The following is a 20,962-nucleotide window of genomic DNA, read 5'->3' on the forward strand; positions in this document are numbered from 1 at the left end:
GGTTGTTTCAAACAACACCCTTTTTACCTCGTCAAAACAGCTCTGTTCATAGCGACCTGTTTTGGTGCATGTCTTTTTAAATGATAATGAGCAACTGATTGCCCCACCCCTCTTTTACATTTTTTTTTGCGTATTTGGTGGTGTATTACCATCAAAAACACAGTCAGTGACTCAGATGCCAGGAGAAAATGAAGACTGTTATGTTCTCTTTCATCATCTCGTGTTCGAGATCCACCTATGGGAAGGGCATCCGTACCTGACCTCTGCAGAAGCATCCAATTGCACCAAGTCTGGCTTGACAGACAGAAGCGCGTGCCCACTGGCAGGTAAGGGGCCGCCCCTTACCGGGCGAATAAAACCAATGCACGCGCTACCTTTCCTCAGTTGACATTCGCTTCTCGCGATCTCTGCATTTACACAGTTCGGCTGGATTACACTGCGCACAGAGTGTCTTCAGGAGGACATATCTTACTGATCAGCCTCCGCCAGATGTGACAGTCGTCTTTTCAGCCAGGTTAGCTGTGTTCTGCCTCTGTGAGCTGCCCACGCTCTTTATATATCTCCCTTCCACGGCTGCCCGCCACGGATTTTTCCGAGTTTTTCTCCGAGATGTCGCTCTCCAAATCTGCTACTCCCGGGAGCATCTCATCAAGGGCCTGCCCGGCCGCGTGTGGAGCTCTCATTGCCGCCAAGGACTGTCACGAGTTCTGCGTGGTATGCTTGGGTTTTAAGCATGCTGAGGAAGCTCTGGCTAATCCGGAGAATTGCAGTCATTGTCTTCTGCTTCCCAAGAAGCTCTTGCGACGTCGCTTGAAGGTTGCGGCTACCCAGTGTCTGGAACCCGGCCTTTCAGACTCGGATGGGGGACACGGTGACGGCGACGCGCCTCCGGGGGCCTCCCAGGGCGCGACGTCTCTCAATTGGGCTGAGCTTCCTAATCCTGCGTTTCCCGAGGAAGATATTTTCTCGGGAAACCTTCCGTTCGTCGATGAACCGGCCGGTTCCGGCGATGATGACGACGCGGGCTTGCTTAGAGTCTCAGAGGACGAGGAGGCCATCCCGCTCTCTGGTGTCGCCCAGGTTAATCCCCCCGCGGCCGTTCCCCAGTCTATTCTCCTGGAGGTGTGCGAACGAGCGGCTGCTCGTCTCAACATCGAGTGGCCGGCCCCACAGAGCGCCACCGACCAGGAGAGGGACGTGTATGATGGGAAGGTGCTGGGACCCCCTCCCGGCCCGAGGAAACAGCTTTTTCCCGTCCTTCCAGCGTGCGCTAAGCACATGCGGCACTACTGGACCGATCCGCTTGATTTTAAGCACGGCTTGACGGGTTTAGAGGTAAAGGATATGGCGACTCTCGGCATGGGCGACCCCCCCGCTGTTGAGCCGTCAATCGCCAGACACCTCAACCCCGCTCAGGGCGGGCTGCTCGCCCCCCCTAAGCCGGTGCTGCCAAGCAAGATGGACCGTTTTTCCGCCTCTGTTCACCAAGCGGCCTATAAATCGTCAGCCTTGGCAGTCAGAGCGCTAAACGTGTCCTCCCTTCTCTCCGCTTACCAGGCGGAAAATCTAGATGATTTGGGGCAACAGCTGGACAAAGGATCGCCCTCGCCTACCCTATGGAAGGAGATCCTTATGGTTAACGACCTCGTCCTCCGTAACGCTCGCCAGGCTGTCCAAGCCAGCGGGCGCGCCATGGCGCTTTCTGTGGTGGGGGAGCGCGCTCTCTGGCTCAACCTGTCAGGACTCCCCGACAGTGAGAAGAGGCGCATCGCAGGTGCCCCCGTCGAGCCTGGTCAGGCTCTCTTTGGTCCCGCCGTGGCTATGATGCAGCAGCGGTGTGATGATAAGAAGGAGGACGAGGCTTTTAAATTATGCCTTCCGAGGAAGACAGGTACGTCGCGCCAGTTGCCCACTGCGCGTGTGCCCAACCCTCCTGTTACGGGGCGAACCCCGCATCAGAGTAGGGAGAGACACCGCAACAAACCTCCTCCGCGGCAGAACAATCCTTCCGCCGCAAAACCCTGGGGTAGGCCATCTTCTGCTGCAGCTGCGGCCGGGAAACCCCCCAACCCCACCCCCTCCGACTCGAAACGCAAGCGGCCTGCTTGATGTTCACCAGCTGGGGCCGGAGAGCCCGCGTTCGCGAGCCGCAAGCTCTATGGACTCTCTACCTGCCCCGGAGCCTTCGTCCAAAAGACAGAGGCTCTCCCATGGAAGGGCTGGCCACCTTCCACAGCCAGAGTGTTCAGTGGCTGTTATGTGTTATCTCCCCACGTTCAGGGGGTCAGTTGTCAGGGAATGTGCACAAGCAGTGTCACCACACAGCACTTTCATTGTTCCCCAGACCAAACAAATAAAGGCTTCGGCCCCAGTGTTCCCCAACACACAAAACACAAAGAACACACTGAAAGAAACAAATCTAATAAATTCGTTTCAGCGAGAGAACATCTCTCCGGTTCCCTGCACGCCGTCCCTAGTCTGTCCGCTAGATGGCGCCATTGCATCACATATGAGCGATCCGGCCGTATTAGCAGCCCAAAGCTGCTCTCCGGTTTGTGTAGGGTCTCTAATGAATCAGGTCGCGGCCTGGCGGTCAGTGTCAGCTCCCGAATGGGTGATTCGTACTATAATTTATATAACTATAAATCTCCGCCCTTCTCGAGAAGGGGGCGGTGCAAGTGGTACCACCGCACTCAAGCAGTCAGGGGTTTTACTCCCGATATTTCCTAGTCCCGAAGAAGGACGGTTCTCTCCGCCCTATTCTGGATCTCAGAGTGTTGAACAAACATCTCAGGAAATACAATTTCAGAATGTTGAGTCACTCCTCTCTTTTAAGATCCGTAAATCACACTGCGTTTTTTACAGTGATCGATCTGAAAGATGCCTTTTTCCACATAAGCATCTATCCTCCACACAGAAAATTCCTTCGTTTCGCCTACCAAGGCGTTTGTTACGAGTTCACAGTTCTTCCTTTCGGGCTCTCACTCAGCCCGAGGACGTTCTGTCTGTGTGTGGAGGCAGGACTCGCTCCGCTGAGAGCAGCGGGACTCAGAATCCTGACGTACATAGACGATTGGCTGATCATAGCCGATTCGAGAGAGGAAGCGATACAAAGCACTGCCCGTGTGCTCGCTCACATCACAGCGCTCGGCTTCAGAGTGAATGTGAGCAAGAGCAATCTCACTTCTTCGCAGAATGTGATTTTTCTGGGGCTGGAGCTGAACTCTATCACAATGCGCGCACGGCTCTCGCAACAGCGCACTCTCTCTCTTCTGAAATGCCTCTCGCTTTTCAGAGAAGGGGCGAGGGTACAGTATCGCACATGTCTCAGACTACAGGGTCTTATGGCTTCGGCTGTCCATGTCCTGCCTTTAGGCCTGCTGAGAATGAGGGCGTTCATGAAGTGGGTTTTATCTCTTCATCTCAGCCCATTGCGCGATCTCTGCCGCTCTGTCTCGGTGACGCGCGCTTGCACTACAGCGCTGCGCCACTGGAGGAATGTGGAGTTTTACGCTCATGGAACTCCCCTCGGGGCAATCATGATGCGCAAAGTTGTGACGACAGATGCCTCCTTAACAGGGTGGGGTGCCACACAGGAGGGCAGAACAGTGAACGGTGTGTGGCCAAACACACTTCACTCAGCCCACATAAATTATTTGGAGCTCCTCACGGTTTGGAAAGCTCTGAATCACTTTCTGCCCCGCCTGCAAGGGCATCACGTGCTGGTGCGTTGCGACAACACCACAGCCGTGGCTTATATCAACCGTCAAGGGGGGATGCGCTCTTCAAAGCTCCATGCTCTAGCTCACAGGCTGTTAGTATGGAGCAGGCGACACTTCCTGTCGTTACGGGCGACTCATGTCCCAGGCGTTCTGAACAGAGGAGCAGACCTTCTATCGAGGGGGAACCCACTCTATGGGGATTGGCGCCTCCACCCTCAGATAGTGGGGCTACTGTGGAGGAGATTCGGTCAGGCGACCGTCGATCTCTTCGCCTCGCACGAAAACGCCCAGTGCCCTATGTTCTTCTCGCTACGGGACGAGGACGCCCCCCTCGGCGTGGACGCACTGGCCCATCCATGGCCCAAAGTGCTTCTCTACGCATTTCCTCCGCTATCGTTAATAGCGCCCACTCTGGCCAGGGTGAAAGAACGGAGCCTGACGCTCATTCTGATAGCACCCAGATGGCCCAAATCTCCATGGCTGGCACAGATAATTCCTCTTCTGTATGCACAGCCGTGGCCACTTCCGCTACGCACAGACCTCCTGTCTCAAGCGAACGGGGAGATCTACCATCCCCACCCAGACAGGGTGGCTTTATGGGCCTGGCCCGTGAGAGGTCAAACTTAAACACGTTGGGGCTCCCCCCACGTGTTGTCGCTACCATTCAGAATGCCAGAGCCTCCTCCACACGCTCTCTTTACAACTGCAAGTGGCGTGTGTTTGAGCAGTGGTGCGATGAGCGCCAGCTGATAGCATATCAGTGCTCATTCACTGCTATTTTGAGCTTTTTGCAAGACCTTATCGATGGTGGAAGATCTTTTTCCACTATTAAGGTTTACTTGGCGGCTATCGCCGCATGTCATGTTGGGTTCGATGGCACGACAGTGGGGCAACACCCCCTCATTCGTAGATTTATGAAAGGCGCCCGCCACTCCCTTCCAGTCACTAAAAAAGTGATTCCAGAATGGGACCTCTCCATGGTGCTGGGGGTCTTGTCTCAATACCCTTTTGAACCGCTGGGAGACATTTCTCTTAAGCTTCTGTCTCTTAAGACAGCTCTGCTCCTGGCACTGGCATCAGCCAAACGTGTCAGTGACTTGCATGCACTCTCAGTCCATTCCTCATGCACGAAATTCTCCATCAATGGAGATAAGGTCTTTCTAAGGCCTAACCCAGCCTTTATGCCAAAATGCTTCCCAGCATTTGCGTGTGAGGTGATTCAGCTTTCCGCTTTTCATCCTCCTCCTTTCTCCTCTTCAGAGGATAAGAGGCTGAACGCTTTATGTCCTGTTCGCTCTTTACGGGTTTACATTGACAGGACCAGCGCTTTCAGAAGGAGCGACCAGCTCTTCATTTCTTGGGCCCCCCCAAACACAGGGAATCCCATTTCTAAGCAACGCCTCTCTCATTGGCTTGTGGAAGCCATCTCCTTGGCATATGAATCTAAGGGAGTGCGTCCTCCAGAGGGCCTCAGAGCTCACTCCACTAGAGGCTTGGCAGCCTCCTGGGCTCTGTTTAACGGGGTTTCCTTGCAGGACATTTGTGCCGCTGCAAGCTGGGCCTCACCACATACATTTGTCAGATACTACCGGCTGGATGTCACCCAGACCCCGGTAGCTCATTCTGTTTTAGGTGTGGGTTCTTCGTTGGGTGGCACCCTCGGACCCTTAACACCTTAGGCTTGAGTGGTCCAACTCAGCTTATTCATGTTTCTAAGCAAGTCATCTGCCCCCCCCCCACCCACATCTTTAGTATGTGTGCATATATTATTATTAATATATCAGCATGAGGTGTGTGGCCATATTATGTGCATGTTACCACAGTTCATTCTTGCACAGCTGGTATTCATGCTCATTATGGGGGTCTGATCCTTGGTGACGTGTCAAGCACCGCCTCTCCAGGTGACCGTCCTCTGGCTTACAGGGCCTCACTGTGGGTGAATTGGGCAACCGGGGAGCTGTCCATATCTCCCATAGGTGGATCTCGAACACGAGATGATGAAAGAGAACAATAGGTTACTGTCGTAACCCCGGTTCTCTGAAACATCGAGTGGAGAGATCCACCAAGTTTGCCCCGCTTGCTGCGAGAAGCGAATATGCTCACTGAGGAAAGGTAGCACGTGCATTGGTTTTATTCGCCCGGTAAGGGGCGGCCCCTTACCTGCCAGTGGGCACGCGCTTCTGTCTGTCAAGCCAGACTTGGTGCAATTGGATGCTTCTGCAGAGGTCAGGTACGGATGCCCTTCCCATAGGTGGATCTCTCCACTCGATGTTTCAGAGAACCGGGGTTACGACAGTAACCTATTGTTTTACATCCAACTACAAAACACCTGCATTGCTTACGAGACATTGTTGTCGCTACAGCTGTTTGAGTGTGGAGAAAACAGCGGATAACGTACAACTGGCTAAAGGGGGAAATATGCTAATATGGCACAGTCTGTAAAAAGTCATGGGCGGGGCCAATAAAAATGGCTTAATAATTGAGACTGTTTAGGTTTTTTGGGGATTTAAAAAAAAGGAGAGAACAGATTTTTATCATTGTAGGTGGTTGTGTACACACACAGCTAAGAAACATTTATATGCAAACACCACATTAGTTAATTTTGCATCCGATGCCCCCTTTAAAAAAATTATTTTTGAATTTGAATTCAAATAATAATAATAATAGTATTGTCTAATTTTACAGTTTAAAAAAAATTAAATAGGCTAGGCTTGATTATACCTTTTAAAATGTCTGACATTTCTAGCCCTATTGGCAACTCATTTGTTGTAAGCATAAATATAAAATGTTTAGTGAGGCTTATTAGTGTTAAAAATGTTTTAAGAGGAAATAAGTCAAAAATATTGATTTAAAAAAAATGATTTTCCTGCAGTGTTTATAAATATGCTAATCGCCCCACCTGATGGTTCATCTGTTTGCTTGTGTAGTATCTCAGTGATTCATAGTTGTAATTCTGGAGATCTGCGGTTCATTTTTTTACCTTGTCTTACAGACTATGTTCAGTTCATGAAGCTCTGCTGATTTAAATTAAGTCTATAGGTCCCCAGAACCAGAATTAAAAACCACTGATCTGTATAAATGCATGAGAAAATGTAATATGATCTTACTAAAACTGGTTGTGTGTGTGTTTCTTCAGCCAACAATAGATGAGAAAATTCAGCTAGGACCAAGAGCTCAGGTGAACTGGATGAAGGGCAGCAGTGGAGGGGCTGGAGCCAAGGCCAGTGAGTCAGGTAAAGAAAAACTGTTGCAGTCAAGACGTGAGCTGCTGGCACTGTCAATTCGGCCTGTTTTATAGTTTATGCAAGATTTTCTGGCTCTATACTGTTTACTAATGTAAAATCAATCTCCTTCACTTTTTTCTATATTGCACCCTTTTTCTTTTAGATGTCTCTCGTCCCAGTGCCAGTTTGAACCGTTACTCACCCCTGCAACCCTCAGCACCCACAGCGTCCTCTTTACCCTCCACATCCCCAGACTTTGATGCCAGGAGAGTTCTCAGCAGGTACTGGACACAAGTAACATAGTAATTAAGAAGAAAATACCTCTCATTAATACATTTCATCTGTGTTTATATATTTTATGTGACCGTGGACCACAAAACCAGAGTCAATTTTTTTGTAAATTTAAGTTTATACATTGTCTGAAAGCTGAATAAATATCCATTAATATTCCTTTGATGGTATGGTTTGTAAGAATAGGACAATATTTGGCCGAGATACAACTATATCTGGAATCTGAGGGTGCAAAAAAATCTAAATATTTAAAGCCTTTAAAGTTGAAGTTCTTAGCAATGCATATTACTAATCAAAAATTAAGTTTTGATATATTAACGTTACAACATGTACGAAATATATTCATGGAACATGATCTTTACTTAATATCCTAATGATTTTTATGCTTTGTAAACAGCACCTCACTTATATCTAGGGGTGTGAACCTACAGTGGTCTTACGGTTCGGTTCAATTACGATTATCATGTCATCGATTCGGTTCAATACAATATCTCGATGCATCACGATGCATTGACGATGCACTGCTCATTTTTCAATTTTACTTCAAATTTATTTTGCTTTTCTATTTCACAATGACGTTGTAATGCGTTTTTATTTGATTAGATTTTTTGTCAGACCACTTGTACAAGTGTAACTGTGCATCTTATCCAGTCTTTTTCAATCAATATCCCACATACAGTAATGTGTAATTTTGATGAGGAAGAGTAAGAGGTGAAAGAGGAAGAGGAGGAGAAGAAGGAGGACAATGACGACAATGTGGAAAAGACAAAAGAAGGGCAAGGGCAAGAAGAGAAGCAGTCTCATATATTTTAGTTGATGAGTGCCAGGGTTGGATCAGGCATGCAAGAGGATTTGACCCCTGCTGCCTGGCCAGGGCTAATTTAGCCTGTGATGCTGAAGAGGTTCTTTGGGCTGTCTCAGACCAAACACAGGATGTTGGGCAGAATGATTATTTTTGTTGTTGTTTGTTGTTTTGTACTGTACTATACAGTACATTAAATTAAGGAATAAAACATACTAATTTTGCAACTTTACTTCAAATATATACAATTGTGTTAATAAATACAAACAGTCAGATATATGAACTGAAACTTTAATCTTACCTTCTCAAAGAAAAAACACTTCTTGAATGTATCAAACAAAACTAAAATCTGGGCACAGAAGACAACAGCAACATTTAGAACAAATTCACAAAAGTAAATACCTGGGCTTTGGTTTCGTTCTAGAGTTCCGGCATAATCTTTTCTGAAAAGTGTCAGCGTGAGGGAAGCTTATATCGCGGCTCCAGTGTATTGAACAAGTGGTCGGGGTTTTCCACCACAGAAAAGGGCCGTATATCTTTTGATAAAACCTGCCGCTATAGTCATTTTAAACGCGAAAACTAAACCAAATACGATTTCAACCGAGAGGTACCGCTCAGATCTTATTTAATTAAAACAAGGGAACGAATAGAGTCCTGCACGAGCCCAGACTGAGACTCTCAGACCCGAACCCCGTCCTTATCGGACAATTTATCAGAACAGAGTTCGTGTTGCAGCCATTAAAATAGTTCAGTTTTGGATTCTAAAGGCAAAGTGGATAGATTTCGTTTTCTTTCCTTTTTAAGTTAATTTAGAAATATGTTTGGAACATTTTATGTTTGTTAAATTTAAGCTTTTGTCTTTTTAACCTAACCTAAAGAACAAGCGGCCAGCGGTAATGAGTTGAGCATGTTTGATAAATTTAGCCTTCTCAAATCAACACGACTTGCATTAAATACAATCTATAGACATAAACACTTGATGCATTTCAGAATATTAATTTAAACATTTAACCTAGATAAATGTGCGCGGTTAGACGCATATCCAATCGTTTTTGCGGAGAGTGAAAGCGAAAGCGGGCTGTGCAGCTGACATGGAAGCTCAAACGCGATCACTTGCATTTTTCTTAATAACAGTGGAAACCTAAAATACACCATTTTTGTCGATAAAAGTAAGGCATAAAAAGGCATCATTCAAAACTGCAAAAGGTCTACTATTATTATTTATGTGCGCACTCACAATATCAACAAAACATTATATTTGTGTAAAACGGCGCTGAGCCAGATAGACGCGCTCAGTGCTTTTAGCCAGTCTTTTCAACCAAATAAAAATAATGTTTCAGTCCTTTAAATGAATTACTAACAAAAAAAAAAGACATTTTGTTAAATGCACACTGATCGTTAAATGCACCGGTGTGTAAAGAAAGTGGCAATAATCCTTTCAGTTAAAATCTGAAGACTTATTTTATTCATGTGGAGTACTCCCCTCGTTAGCCCAACCCCCCTCCCGGAAAATCATACAAGCCCACTGGGTCACGTGTTCTGGCACTGGACTGAGTCCGTTATAACCGGTTATGGTCTATTACTGAACCGATACCGAATCGTCCTTGTCTGCATCGCGATGCATCGTAAAAACGATTAATTTTGACACCCCTACTTATATCACTCATTCTGTGCTAATTTTTAAAATAAAAATATTATTTAATTTGTAATGAATTAAAGGAAACCACTTTTACATTTGGAGATTCGTGAATGTCTGTTTTTGTGTGTTTGTGAATTTCTCAGTCGAGGAAGCTCAGGACGAGAGCGTAGTGACAAACCATTGAGTGCGGGTCCCGCACGGACAGGGCCCATCTCATTGGGTAGCAGCAATAAGGAGGCTCCTGAGGAGTCGGTCCAGGAAGTAACCCGCAGAGACTCGAATGCCTCAGACACGCCCAAGCTGCCCGCCAGCACTGCAGACAAAAGCAGACTGGAGCGTAGCCAATCCAGGGAGTCTGGTGAGCCGCATGGATGCCCTTGCATACATTATAACGATGCTGGTTCTGTTATGGTGAAATACAGAATCTGCAAAATGTTAATTATTTTACCAAAATAAGAGAGATCTTACAAACTGCATGTTATTTTTTATTTACTGACCTGAATAAGATATGTCACATAAAAGACGTTTACATTTAGTCCACAAGAGAAAATAATAGTTGAATTTATAAAAGATGACCTTGTAAATTGTACATAAGGAGAATCCAACATTAAAGGCCTTCTCTCATTGCAGCTGTTAAACTTGAAGTACTGTCAGGACCCTCTCCAGATAAGCCTACATTAACAGAAGAGGACATGGAGAGACGGTCCAAGTCCATTATTGATGAGTTTTTGCACATTAATGATTACAAGGTTTGTACCAATTTTTTAATGCCATTTTTAAATAAAACTGCATTTCCCTGTCCGGAATAGGCAGTAGAGGATTTTCTAAGCATAGTATACTTGTGATGCAGGAGGCAGTGCAGTGTGTGGAGGAGCTAGAGCAACCTGCCATGCTGTACGTGTTTGTGCGGGTGGGTGTGGAGTCCACGCTGGAAAGGAGTCAGATCACGCGAGACCATATGGGTCAGCTGCTCTACCAGCTCCTGCAGGGTGGAATCCTCCACAAACTTCAGTTCTTTAAAGGGTGAGATTGCAGTACTCACAGAAATGCAGAAGAGCAGATTCCTATAATCTTTGCATTAGTAATGTTTAGTGTGCTTTTGAGTTCTGTTGCAAAATTTAAGCAGCCTCGCTGTGTATTATCTACTAAGGTAGCATGAAACAGTAACAACTTTATTTCTATATAATGCTAATACTGATATTCTGGTTACAGTTTTAATAATGCTGTTACTGATACTGTTATCTTCTCCCCAGGTTCTCTGAAACTCTTGAATTAGCAGATGATATGGCCATTGATATTCCCCATATATGGCTGTACCTTGCGGAGTTGGTGACCCCTGTGCTTCGAGAGGGGGGAATCTCTATGAGAGAATTATTTAGGTGAGTTTTTACCCAGCAGGCAATTATCACAGTGTTATTGGATTCATAGAACTCATCAGCTTTAGTAATTGCTTGTGCACAACTTTTATTTGCTTATTTTGTTTCTGCAGTGAATTTAGCAAACCATTACTCCCTGTGGGAAGAGCTGGGATATTATTTTCTGAAATATTGCACCTTCTATGCAAACAAATGGTAGGCTGGAAGACCGTAATCAAACATTTTGTTTGTATCGCCATGTTTGTAATATGTTAGTGTGAGGATAGTGGAAATGAATGAATTGTGTGTTTGCAGAGCCATAGGAAAGTGGGATCATTATGGAGGGACTCTGAGTTAAGCTGGGCAGATTTTATACCTGAAACGGAGGATGAGCACAGCTTCATCACAGAACATGTAAGCCTTCATTTACATTCTCTTAAAGGGAACATCGAATGTTAACCATCAAAACATTTACCTGTTAATCAGCTGTTCCATATTGAATGAGTTACACGTATAATTTGACCTTCCAACAGAAACTAGACTTCACGCTTTCTGACGGCTCAAATCCGACCGAGGCTGTCTCTAAGAGAACACTCTCGCCTGAGGAACTGAACAAGCAACTTGAAAAACTACTACTTGAGGACATGGCTGGTGATGAACAAATCTTTGACTGGGTTGAGGTAGATTTAAGTCCAGCTTTTTAGGCTTGTTTTATTAAAGGATGTGAATGAACTTGTCATTGATGTGTGGTGATGTATTACAGGCCAATCTAGATGAATCAGAAATGAGTTCATCTCCTTTCCTCAGAGCTTTAATGACTGCTGTGTGCAAGGCAGCAGTGAAAAGTAAGTGGCTCTTATTTTTACGCAATAACAACAGAAAGCTGTTTTTGGGTAATGGAGTGTAACGCATTAAATAAATGGCTGAGCCATATTTAATCCCAAAGTTATGTTATATTAAAGGGATAGTTCACCCAAAATAGAAAATTCTGTCATGAATTACTCACCCTCATGTTGTTCCAAACCCGTAAGATCTCAGTTATCTCAGGTAAAAGATACAAAATGACCCCAAGGAACACAGAACACTTGCAAACATTTGAATATTAAGTGTAAATGTGATGCGATCTAGGAAAACCCAACACATTGTAAGATTTGTTTAAAGATTTTGATATCATATGAAAGCTGGGTTCAAGCCCTTTCCAAAACTGTTTTTCAAAACTGTATTTTGCCCATAGTTTGAATGTAACAAAAACGGATTAACCTTTTCGTAGTTCCTAGAACTATTGGTGGAAGTTCCCGCTTTTTGGTGTGTTCCCATCGCATGAACAAGGAACATATTTAGTTCTAGGAACTCATTTGAGGACACTAAGGATGTGTTCACACTCATGTTTGGTGTGATTGCTCTGTTAGTGCGGTTCATTTGGGTAAGTGTAAACGCTGCCTTCTGAACCCTGGTGTGCACCAAACAAGCAGACCGAGACCGCTGAAAAGATGGGTCTCAGTCCGCTTCCAGACAAACTCTGGTGCTAAATTATTAGCTCTTTGTGAGTTGCGCAGGTGGTGAAAATAAAATCATATGCATGCAACGAGTGCGCTTAGTCCAGCAGACGCCATTGCGTGTATTTGATTTAAAACTAGGGATGCACAATATTTATCGGACAGATAAATTATCGACCGATATGGGTAAAAATTACGTCATTTTTATTGCTCCGATAAATAAATGAAATCCGATCCGATGAAGTACTCTTGCTGGTAAATCAATCAATCAGTCTGGTTTATCTCATCAGATTCATCTGCTTTCCAAGTGCAAGTGACTGCAGCGACTCTCGGACTTTATAAACATGCTGCAACAATTGAAACCATTACATTAAAATACTTAAATCAGTGTATTTCTATAACTTCAGCAGCGTGCAGATCCTCCTTTATGTCAGGACTGTGGCGAAGGCAGCGCGGACAATCGCCTAGCTCGCTCACATGTAATTATATATTTTCTATAACGGGAAAATCATATCGTTTTTATGACATAATATGTAGTTTTAACAAGACAAGATCTCCGTTTCCTATTGTGCTTTGCCAGAAAGTGTCACAAATGAACAGAAACAAAAGTCCGAATTGCGAGATATTAAGTCGCAATTGCGAGAAAAAAAGTCCGAATTCGGACTTTTTTTCTCGTAATTGCGAGTTTATATCTCAGAATTATGACTTTTTTTCTCGTAATTGCAAGTTTATATCTCAGAATTATGACTTTTTTTCTCGCAATTGCGAGTTTATATCAGAATTATGACTTTTTTTCTCGTAATTGCAAGTTTATATCTCAGAATTATGACTTTTTTTCTCGCAATTGCGAGTTTATATCAGAATTGACTTTTTTTCTCGCAATTACAAGTTTATATCTCAGAATTATGACTTTTTTTCTCGTAATTGCAAGTTTATATCTCAGAATTATGACTTTTTTTCTCGCAATTGCGAGTTTATATCAGAATTATGACTTTTTTTCTCATAATTGCAAGTTTATATCTCAGAATTATGACTTTTTTTCTCGCAATTGCGAGTTTATATCAGAATTATGACTTTTTTTCTCGCAATTACAAGTTTATATCTCAGAATTATGACTTTTTTTCTCGCAATTACAAGTTTATATCTCAGAATTATGACTTTTTTTCTCGTAATTGCAAGTTTATATCTCAGAATTATGACTTTTTTTCTCGCAATTGCGAGTTTATATCAGAATTATGACTTTTTTTCTCGTAATTGCAAGTTTATATCTCAGAATTATGACTTTTTTTCTCGCAATTGCGAGTTTATATCAGAATTGACTTTTTTTCTCGCAATTACAAGTTTATATCTCAGAATTATGACTTTTTTTCTCGTAATTGCAAGTTTATATCTCAGAATTATGACTTTTTTTCTCGCAATTGCGAGTTTATATCAGAATTATGACTTTTTTTCTCATAATTGCAAGTTTATATCTCAGAATTATGACTTTTTTTCTCGCAATTGCGAGTTTATATCAGAATTATGACTTTTTTTTCTCGCAATTACAAGTTTATATCTCAGAATTCTGACTTTTTTTCTCGCAATTGCGAGTTTATATCAGAATTATGACTTTTTTTCTCATAATTGCAAGTTTATATCTCAGAATTATGACTTTTTTTCTCGCAATTGCGAGTTTATATCAGAATTATGACTTTTTTTTCTCGCAATTACAAGTTTATATCTCAGAATTCTGACTTTTTTTCTCGCAATTGCGACTTTATATCTCAGAATTCTGACTTTTTTCTCGCAATTGCGACTTTATATCTCAGAATTCTGACTTTATATCTTGCAATTCTGACTTTATAATTCGCAATTCTGACTTTATAACTCGCAATTGCGACTTTATATCTCGAAATTCTGACTTTATAACTCGCAATTCTGAGAAAAAAAGTCAGAATTGCGAGTTTTTATCTCGCAATTCTGAGAAAAAAAGTCGCAATATTTTATTATTTTTTTTATTCAGTGGCGGAAACGGGCTTCCATACTATTGCTATTTGCAACATATGTTTAGCAAGGATTCTGAGAGGAGGTAAAAAGCCGTCAAGTTTTAACACAACAAATCTCACTTCAGAGGTCGTCATCGCTGTGAATCTATTTTAGGAGCCGTTCACATGTCGCGCCTAAAAACGCATGGAAAACGCTAGACGCGCCGCTTTCTCTTTCTTTCCAGACCGCTCTGTAGCCTGCTCTGCTGTGGCGTCTGCCGTTGCTAAGCAACCATGACCTGCGCTCTCCATAAAGACCCGGAAGTTTCAGCAAAGGATAAATGGATTTTCAGCATTAAAAATCGCTTGCAGTAGCTCTGTTATTAAATTTATTTAAAAATGGTTATTCCTGTACAGCTATGATAAGCTGTTTCTCCACCTTGGCAGTGCTTTCAGTGTTATTAAGGGAACGCATGAAGCTGATTGGTTGGTTCATGTCATATGACCGGCGTTGGGCTTGCGGCATTCTGAAAAGTTGATGTTTTTATCTCGATTCTGATGTTTTATTCCCCGCCTTGTACCATTTGGTTGCTGCACACATTCATAAAATGATCAATAAGAAGCTTTAACGGACATTTGGACATCTGACGTTTACTCCATGATGTACTTTTCATTTTTTCCAGGTTGACAAATGTCAAAGCATTTTATTTATTTAGAATTGTGGTGCCTTACACAAAAAATAAAAACATTTCTGAAGAGTCAGGACTGATGTTTGCTATGATTGTTAGACCCAGATATATACAGTAATATACATTTCATTGGTTTATCTCAGATTTTGTATTCTCCTGGGTGCACAAAATGATCATATAAAAATATGAACGTATCGGTATCGGCCACAAGAAAGACTTAATTATCGGATATCGTATCGGTAAAAAAAATTTCATATCGTGCATTCCTATTTAAAACGGTGATCAGCAAACCGATTAGTGAATGGGTACTTTGATGTCATACACCCGCAGCGCCGCTTTAAGTCGAATGCACCTTTTCTTTTTGTTTGGAGTGTTCGGTGAGTTCGATCATTCAACCTGACCAATCAGGTTGTGAACGTATCACTATGCCTTTAGGTTCGGTATCTTTAGGTTCGCTGTCAAAAATGCCAGTGTGAACGCTAAGCAGACCAAGCAGTTTTCCTTTTGGTCCAGACCAAATGAATAAAACAAACCAAACTACAAGTGTGAACACACCCTTAATTAGCTCCTACTTTAGAGTAGGGTCTAAAACAGTTCTATAGAAACTACCAGTGATGTTGTGTACAAGTGTTGATTGGCCAAACGTATACGAAACACTGGCTACTCTGCATTTTTAAAAAGCCATGTAAACATATTTACTCCACAAACATGGAAAAGAGTGGTAATAACAATATTTAGCTATATTTACCTCTTGTCTGCAGCATTATGTCCTGTTCTCAGCCTCGATTAGGAATGCTCCGATGCGCCTTTTTGCCTCCGATACTGATTCTGATACCTAGGGTTTGACATCGGCCGATACATATACCGATCCGATACCAGTGAAGTTTTTGTTTTTGTTGTTTTTTTTAAATAAATGTAGAATATCATAGAATGATATCTCTTCGTGTTTGGAACTGATAATCATTCATTCACACTGTTTCAATGACTGTTTCAAATAAAATAATAAATCTGAAAAAATATATGTATATTCATAATTTATGACAAAAATATATTATAAACTATGTTAGTGGATAAAGCAGCAGCAAAAGTTATTCTAGAAAAAATTAGTGCACAATAATTTTAGAAATCCCAATTTTTTCATTTTGTGAAAAAAAATTATTTTGTGGGAAACAAATAAAAGTGATGTACTAAATCTGGTAAAATATTACACATTGCTATTTGTATTATTATAAAATGAATGCATGAAAAACAATGGATTTATACATAAGTATATACTATAAAATTAGAATACATTTCTTTTCAATGTATAGCATATTTTTTTAACAAGGCAACAACACAAGATAGACAAAACAAATACACTGCAGCAGAAAGTGCTTACAATATGCGCATCTGGTGTGGAGAATTATGCGGTTGAAACAACACAGAGTCACAGTAGTCTATGGTCACAGCACACAGTGCTTTGCATTAAAAGGTTCAAAACATGGAAGATAAATGTGTAGTTTATTATATCTGTGCAACAGTTTATTGAGCCTTTCTTTCAACAGTTTTAAATTTCAGTTACTGTGCGCATTAAAAACTATTTATAGTCCCGTGTTACTCCGGTGTTTTGTTCTCACAGACACCAGGTAGCAAGTAACTTGATTTAGAAACATTAAACTCCAGCACGATAAAGTCATTTTATGCGAAATCATAGACATTTATCCACAAATCAAGCACAATAAATAGGTACACAGAATGATCTTGGAGGGAGCTTTACTAAACTGACTGTCGTAACCGAACGTTTATGTGAACTTTAATGTAAGGACTAAAATATTCATATGTACCTCACATTAAGCTATCGTATGGCTTCAGAAGATTTGGAATATAGTGCACAAAAACGTTGTGTTTTATAATGCTTTTATACGGCTTAACAGTAACACAGAATATCACGCACAATATCGGATTTGGATTGGCCCTCTATGAACGATACCCGATCCGACGATGCATGGCAGTATCGGAGCCGATACCCGATATGAATATCGGATCGGAGCGTCCCTAGCCTCGGTGATATGTAACACTGCACATTGTCATAGAAGTTTAGTCAGAATTTCATGCTATTTTAATCATGTAAATTGTGTGTTTACATTCCATCTCTGTTATCACGAAACCCACGAAACACAACAAAAACAGCTCCGATCACGGCGTTCTCCATTCACCAGTTGTTGATTTGTAAATGCTGCAAATAAAGACGTCACTATCAGCGGGTGTGGGGGGGGGGGGGTGATGGGGAATGATGATGATTCACCCAATGTTGTTTGTAATTGGATACTAGTGCAGATACAGTTATGCAAATTTTTGCACTTTAGTTTGCTGTTGCGCAGTATCTTGTGTTTGCCTTCTATGTGGTCGTTTCAAATGTCAAACACTCCAATCTTGTGTCTTCTGTCTACAGCCGAGGGCTCCTCATATAAAGTGGACTTGTCCATAATCCAGAGGAGATTGCCTGTATTACACAAGTACCTTAACTCAGACACAGAGAGACAGTTGCAAGCACTTTACGCACTTCAAGCATTGATAGTAAAACTGGACCAGCCTGCTAGTGAGTCAAACCTTTTTTACGTTCCCATTTAAACTCACACCACTTTGAATGTGTTCAAAGTGTGATCACCAAGAGAGTTAAATCTTTTTTTTTAATATATTTGCAGATTTGCTCCGGATGTTCTTTGACTGTTTGTATGATGAGGATGTGATATCTGAAGACGCTTTCTATAAGTGGGAGGTCAGTAAAGACCCGGCTGAACAGCAAGGCAAAGGTGTGGCCCTGAAGTCAGTCACCGCATTCTTCACGTGGCTGCGCGAGGCAGAGGAGGAGTCGGAGGACAATTGACGAGAGGACAAACGGACACATTTGCCAACTAGTTCTAAAGAGACAATAGTCGCTGAAACAATAACTGCATCAAATTAAAATGTAACATAACAAGCAACACATTATGCATCAGGATGGATGGAGCGCAGCAAGATTGGGAATGGTACGGTTCACTGACATACAGCGACCCTATGACGACTTACAATTGCTGGAGCACTAAAAAAAATGTATTATTTATAGAAATGTTGCATTTAAGTTTTTTTCTTTTGTTACTTTTTAAGAGGACTTTAATAATACAAACATGCAACAATGAAACGAAACATACGTTCAGACTCGTTAATTTATTTTTTTTTAAGAACAGCATAAACAAAAGGGTATTTAACATTCGCAGACAGTCACGGCGAGCGGTTATCGGTGGATAGAGAAATAATAATAATAATTTTATTATTAATATAATGACAATAACAATTATTAAACGACTTCCGTGATTTTCAAATTGTTGGTTGAGCACAGAGAAGACCTGGTCTGCGTTTAGTACATCAGTACTGAAGTGTTTAGTACATGTTAAAGGTTATTATCTCAATAACCATACCAAATGTTCCTCTGCTTTAGCTTGCTCTTTGTGAAACATTTAATCCGGCAGAAACTTGCAGGAACTATGCATTCAGGGGACTGCTGGGATCACACGACGAGAGCTCAGAACGGACGTCAGCGAGCAGATGGTGACGTGTACAAAACCACTAAGGAGATGTTGCTGAACCTAAAGTGCTTGTTATTCTTCATACTGATAGAGCAAATTTAAAGCTTGTAAATAAATTAAAGACAAAAAAGATTCATAAAAGTACAAAAGTGTGGTGATGGTGTGCATTTTCTACAGTGTGGTCAGTAAGGGCCTTGCTGGGGGTTTTTCTGTGACAACAGTCAAATTAATCGTATTCAAATTCAAAAAATATATATTCTCACTAATGCTGCATTTATTTGACCATGGAGTAACAACAGTAACATTTGTGAATTAATGCAATTATTATATGCTGATTTGCTGCTCCAGAATTATTTTTTTTAAATATTATCAATTCTGAAAATGGTTGTGCTGCTTAATATTTTAACAGAAACCATACTTTTTCAGGATTCTTTGATTAATAGAACCATCAGCATTTATTTTAAAAAAGAAAACGTGTTACATTATAAGACTTTACTATCACTTTTGATTAATTTAATCCATCCTTGCTGAAGTATTTCTTTTAATACAAAAAATGCTTTAACATTGGTTAATACACTAGGGATCAGGAAGTAAAACTTTTTTTAACAGCATTTAATTAGTCTAGGTTAGTTAATTCATAAATGTACTGTTATCATTCATGAATTCATGTTTAATGCATTTTGATCGATGTTAATTCATACAACCTTAAATGTTGAGGTTAAAGTGTTCATGGTTAGTTTGAATAGAGGGTTTGCACTTTCGTCGCGGTTTGGTCAGTTACCCGGATGCACGGCCATACTGGAGAGATGTAAACAACAGCATTGATTGCACGGTTAATTTACTACTGAATATGTTCTGCCAATTTATGCTGTCTAAACCATAGAAAAAACCTGTGGAAGCTGCTAAATCATATAGAGATTAAATTAGTAAGCAGGAAATGGTGCAATACTTTGACAAACTAGTTAATAGGTGGTAAAGATACGTACAAGCAGTTTATTTAAAATATTAGCCTAATATTTCACCTACATGACCGGAAATGATAAGAACAAACACAAATGTTGTCAAGATTCTTGCCCTGGAAATCCTGGTTCAGTTTGGACAACCACAAACGCCTTTTGTTCCATGCTTCTCCTCGATTTGTTATAACTTTTGGAAGGCTGTAGTACTGCAAATGTTTTTCGCTGTCCGGTTGATTACTCCAGCCCAAAACATGACAAAAATTGACCATTTTCAGCAGCAATAATCTGCCAAATTTGCTAGTTCCATTCGGTTCAGTGGCGTTGCTTACGTTCAGTGCCGCCAATATGGCAGATTGATGACGCATCGTGAAAACACTGTGTTAATGCACATGGCAGCTGTCTGACATCTGTGATTTCAACTTGTAAAAGGCAAATAATTTGCTTTTATTGAGTCCAAAGTTACAGAGGTAGGTACGTTTTTTCAAGAAACATTTCAGTAAATGGAGTCAGGTACATTTTATGATTGATATCCCACAGCTTTCTTTAAAAGGTGCGTTTATTTTATTTTATTTTTAAATATGATTGTGTTTGAAATAGTTTTCTTTGTTTAATAGGGTCGCCCTCTAATTTTCGCCATGTTGAAATAACGTGAACTGCGAGGTAAACGTTGGGGAGAAGACGTATGCTGATTGGCTGCCACACCTGTAACCTTTTTAGATTAAGATAGTAGCATAACTTATTGGAGTTTTGTGATGCGAAGAGCGAAAATTGTACAATGGAACAAACTTATTTCATTCGAATCAAAAAAGGACAGAAGCCAATATACTTAAAGACCGACAAAGAGAAAACGAACGCAAACTTCTGCACAGCACACTCTACCTGAAGAGATTTGACGACGGATAACCTACTAATAGGTGATACCCACTGGTCATCGTTCTGTTGGACAAGTAAGGGGATTTATTATTGTGTAAACCGCTCTCTAAAACCAATATCAGTGTAATTTACATAAAACTATGACTATATAATTGGCATTTACTACTTGTTGAACGTGCACGAAGGCCACCACAAAGTCAAAAGGGAAAAGCTTGTCAGAGATGCAGCGTCTGTATTGGCGGTAAACTGAATTGAAAGGAATAAAAATGTAATATAATTTGCAGTAATACTAAGTTCCATGAACAAAATAATATCATAGTATTGTACAAATGTGTTAAAATATGTATCTATTTATTTTACAAAAACGTAATAAATTAAAATCATAGCAAAAATAGAATTGCTC

General features: G+C 41.6%; 1 protein-coding gene across 1 annotated transcript in view; it reads left to right on the forward strand.

The window, feature by feature from the left end:
* eif4g3b (eukaryotic translation initiation factor 4 gamma, 3b) overlaps positions 1-18,859 on the forward strand; it is a 45,343-nt gene extending 26,484 nt beyond the window's left edge. The window contains exons 16-27 of the mRNA XM_073822678.1: positions 6,859-6,955; positions 7,110-7,227; positions 9,822-10,036; positions 10,309-10,427; positions 10,529-10,701; positions 10,932-11,057; positions 11,168-11,249; positions 11,349-11,447; positions 11,567-11,713; positions 11,797-11,878; positions 17,614-17,760; positions 17,867-18,859. Of these exons, the coding sequence (XP_073678779.1) occupies positions 6,859-6,955; positions 7,110-7,227; positions 9,822-10,036; positions 10,309-10,427; positions 10,529-10,701; positions 10,932-11,057; positions 11,168-11,249; positions 11,349-11,447; positions 11,567-11,713; positions 11,797-11,878; positions 17,614-17,760; positions 17,867-18,048 (1,587 nt within the window). The 3' untranslated portion in view covers positions 18,049-18,859. The remainder of the gene's footprint in view (positions 1-6,858; positions 6,956-7,109; positions 7,228-9,821; positions 10,037-10,308; positions 10,428-10,528; positions 10,702-10,931; positions 11,058-11,167; positions 11,250-11,348; positions 11,448-11,566; positions 11,714-11,796; positions 11,879-17,613; positions 17,761-17,866) is intronic.
* The last annotated feature ends 2,103 nt before the right edge of the window (positions 18,860-20,962 follow it).

The sequence above is a fragment of the Garra rufa genome, chromosome 18 (genome assembly GCF_049309525.1).
Source record: "Garra rufa chromosome 18, GarRuf1.0, whole genome shotgun sequence".
In the NCBI taxonomy this organism is placed as follows: Eukaryota; Metazoa; Chordata; class Actinopteri; order Cypriniformes; family Cyprinidae; genus Garra; species Garra rufa.